Here is a 3288-nt window from a genome sequence, read left to right as displayed (position 1 = left end):
ATATATATATATATATATATACATGCACAAACATACACACACACACACAAACTAAATAAATACAAAATTATAAGTAAAGCCCTCAAACTATCAACCAATCAGGAGAAAGAGACAGACAGAGAGATGTTAGTAACCATCAGCAACAGAAGATCATCATACATGGTTAACCAATGAGACAACAGGAAATTCTCCAAGCATAGATGAAAGGAAAAAGAAAATAAAGTGTTGAGTTAAGCAGTCAAAAGACTATCAGCCAATCAGGAGAGAGGAAATTGTTCTGATGTATTTGAGTGGACAATCAGTTGATGAGAAATGATTGAAGAAAATGTGATGGCCAATCAATCAGATGATAGCAAGTGATTGTTCAATGTTTAATCAGCCAATGACATCAGAGGAAGTTGTTTGTTAAGACAAACGATTCGTAATTAATTAAGTGATTAAAAGAGAAAGAAATGATAAAGAGATACTGCTTGCAGTAAGGTTTGTAGGTTGGATAGTGTTAACATATTTAATATTATCGGAAATATTAGAAAGTTAACTGGAAGTCTTGAGGTGTTTGTGTTTCTGGATGTGCTCAGTGGATGGCTTCACGCTCACCAAAGAGGGTAGAATTGTATTACAATACCAGATGTTTTCAAAGCTGTAATTGTTTTCAAATACTAACAAGAAAAATCACACACACACATCTATATATATTGCTCTTTTACTCTTTTACTCGTTTCAGTCATTTGACTGTGGCCATGCTGGAGCACCACCTTTAGTCGAGCAAATCAACCCCAGGACTTATTCTTTGTAAGCCTACTACTTATTCTATCGTACTCTTTTTGCCGGACCGCTAAGTTACGGGGACGTAAACACACCAGCATCGGTTGTCAAGCGATGTTGGGGGGACAAACACAGACACAGAAACACACACACATATATATTTATATATATACATATACATATATACAACGGTCTTCGTTCAGTTTCCGTCTACCAAATCCACTCACAAGGCTTTGGTCAGCCCGAGGCTATAGTAGAAGACACTTGCCCAAAGTGCCATGCAGTGGGACTGAACCTGGAACCATGTGGTTGGTAAGCAAGCTACTTACCACACAGCCACTCATAATATTCTATTTATGAGAGGAGCCCTTGATTTTTATCCCAAGCTTACATGTTTATTTTCTCATTGATAATACTTTGTCCTATATATGCACAAGTGTTATTCTTTACCAAAATAAATTGTGCAGGAGTGGCTGTGTGGTAAGAAGTTTGCTTCCCAGCAATATGGTTCTGGGTTCAGTCCCATTGCATGGCACCTTGGGCAAGTGTCTTCTACTATAGCCTTGGGCTAACCAAAGCCTTGTGAGTGGATTTGGTAGATGGAAACTGAAAGAAGCCTGTCATACATATATATATATGGATATATACTTGTGTGTTTATGTCTGTGTTTGTACACCCACCGTCGCTTGACAACTGACATTGGTGTGTTTACGTCCCTATAAATTGGCAGTTCAGCAAAAGAGACTGATAGAATAAGTACCAGGCTTACAAAGAATAAGTCCAGGGGTTCTATTTCTTTGACTAAAAGGCAGTGCTCCAACATTGCCACAGTCAAAATAACTGAAACAAATAAAAGAATAACAGAATGTACTCAGCATCTTCAAAATGCATTTATATCTTTGAATAATCTTATTCTTTTTCTCTTGGCTACGTATATAATTATCTGTGGAGGCACAATGGCCCAATGGTTAGGGCAGCAAACTCACAGTCATAGGATAGCGGTTTCAATCCCCAGACCAAGCGTTGTGAGTGTTTATTAAGCGAAAACACCTGAAGCTCCACAAGGCTCCAGCAGGGAGTGGTGGCAAATTCTGTTGTACTCTTTCACCACACCTTTCTCTCACTCTTTCGTCCTGTTTCTGTTGTACCTGTATTTCAGTTGCACGTTAATTTCACGAGCACGCTGCTCCGTTAATCAGATCAACTGGAACTCTCGTTGTCATAACCAACAGAGTGCCACTATATAATTATCTGTGTCTTAATTATGCTTTTAATTGTTTATATATTAATTGTGTTAACATTAATTTACTCATGATTAAGAAATAGCAAAGCGTGTCAACCACTGAAATTGCTGAAAGTTATTTGGAAAGTTTGTTAGCCAATCAAATTATAAGAAATGTTTGAAACCAGGAAACAAAGTTCTGACCCGCAATTCCAATAAGCAGAGGGAGGGAGTTTATTTCAACCAATTAGACAATAGAAAACATTTAGAGCACCAATCACCCTGGAGTAAATAGCAGTGGCATAGACTCAGCTTGTGTGTGTGTGTACGTGTGTATTAATGTGTGTGGGTGTATTAATGTGTGTGAGTATGTGTATATGTGTGTGTATTAATACACACACACGTGTGTATGTGTGTTAATAGGTGTGTGTGTGTGTTAATGTGTTTGTATATGTGTGTGTATAATATGTGTATGTGTGTGTGTGTGTTAATAAGTGTGTGTTTGTGTCTATAATAATAGTGTTACACTTGACATGTAATCACAGAGATGTGAGTTCGAGTCTCATGGTTGGCCGGTAACGTATTTTTCTGCATTATATGGATTATTTATCCTGATCACGCTATTTATAGCATTATCACGCATTTGAGAAATAGATTTATTTCTGTATCTTACAATAGTGTTACCGTTTAGTCCACAGGTCAGCTGTGATCAAACAGACCAGAAAACAAAAGCCATTGACCACCCCATCGATTTAGGGCTATGTATGTCCAGAACTATATCATCCAATGAGTTCTTTGTTTATTGAAGGTGGTCAAATTTGATTTGACAGAGGTTTAGCTGCTATTTCTAATAGCGCAAGTAGCCATGTGTCAGGCAAATATCTGTGTATGTATAAGTCATCATGTGTATGTGTTTATACCCTTGTATTTGTATTAATTTGAAGTGTGTGTTTATGTATGTAAAATAGGTGTGTGGCAATGTATAAACACATACACACTGTGTCAGAGAGGAAGATCTCTAAACCATTTCATAGAATGAAATCAATCAACCGGGAAGAAGAGGAATAGAGATGAAGCAAAAAGCAAAATAAAATGTTTCAAAATTTGCATAGAGGTTAGTGGCAGAACGGAACCCTAAACATTTTACTTACTGTTGCATGTGTTTGCTCTTTTGTGCAAGGTTCCTAACAACAACAAGAAAAGTGATTAAAGCATGACATAAAACAGTGTTAGTTTTTTTACACTCCAGCCTCCTCAGAGTGACGCTTCGCCTTTTAGGTGTGAAAATACACACACACACA

The 3288-nt window shown here is 37.3% G+C and overlaps 1 protein-coding gene across 1 annotated transcript in view; it reads right to left on the bottom strand.

Moving 5' to 3' along the window:
- Positions 1 to 3288, bottom strand: part of LOC128251011 (peptidyl-prolyl cis-trans isomerase 1-like) — a 214131-nt gene that overhangs the window by 141325 nt on the left and 69518 nt on the right. Inside the window, exon 2 of the mRNA XM_052977292.1 lies at positions 3139 to 3171. Coding sequence (XP_052833252.1) covers positions 3139 to 3171 — 33 coding nt within the window. The remainder of the gene's footprint in view (positions 1 to 3138; positions 3172 to 3288) is intronic.

Source organism: Octopus bimaculoides, chromosome 27, assembly GCF_001194135.2.
Source record: "Octopus bimaculoides isolate UCB-OBI-ISO-001 chromosome 27, ASM119413v2, whole genome shotgun sequence".
In the NCBI taxonomy this organism is placed as follows: domain Eukaryota; kingdom Metazoa; phylum Mollusca; class Cephalopoda; order Octopoda; family Octopodidae; genus Octopus; species Octopus bimaculoides.
The sequence above is the reverse complement of the archived record's forward strand: the minus strand, read 5'-3'. Positions and strand labels throughout refer to the sequence as shown.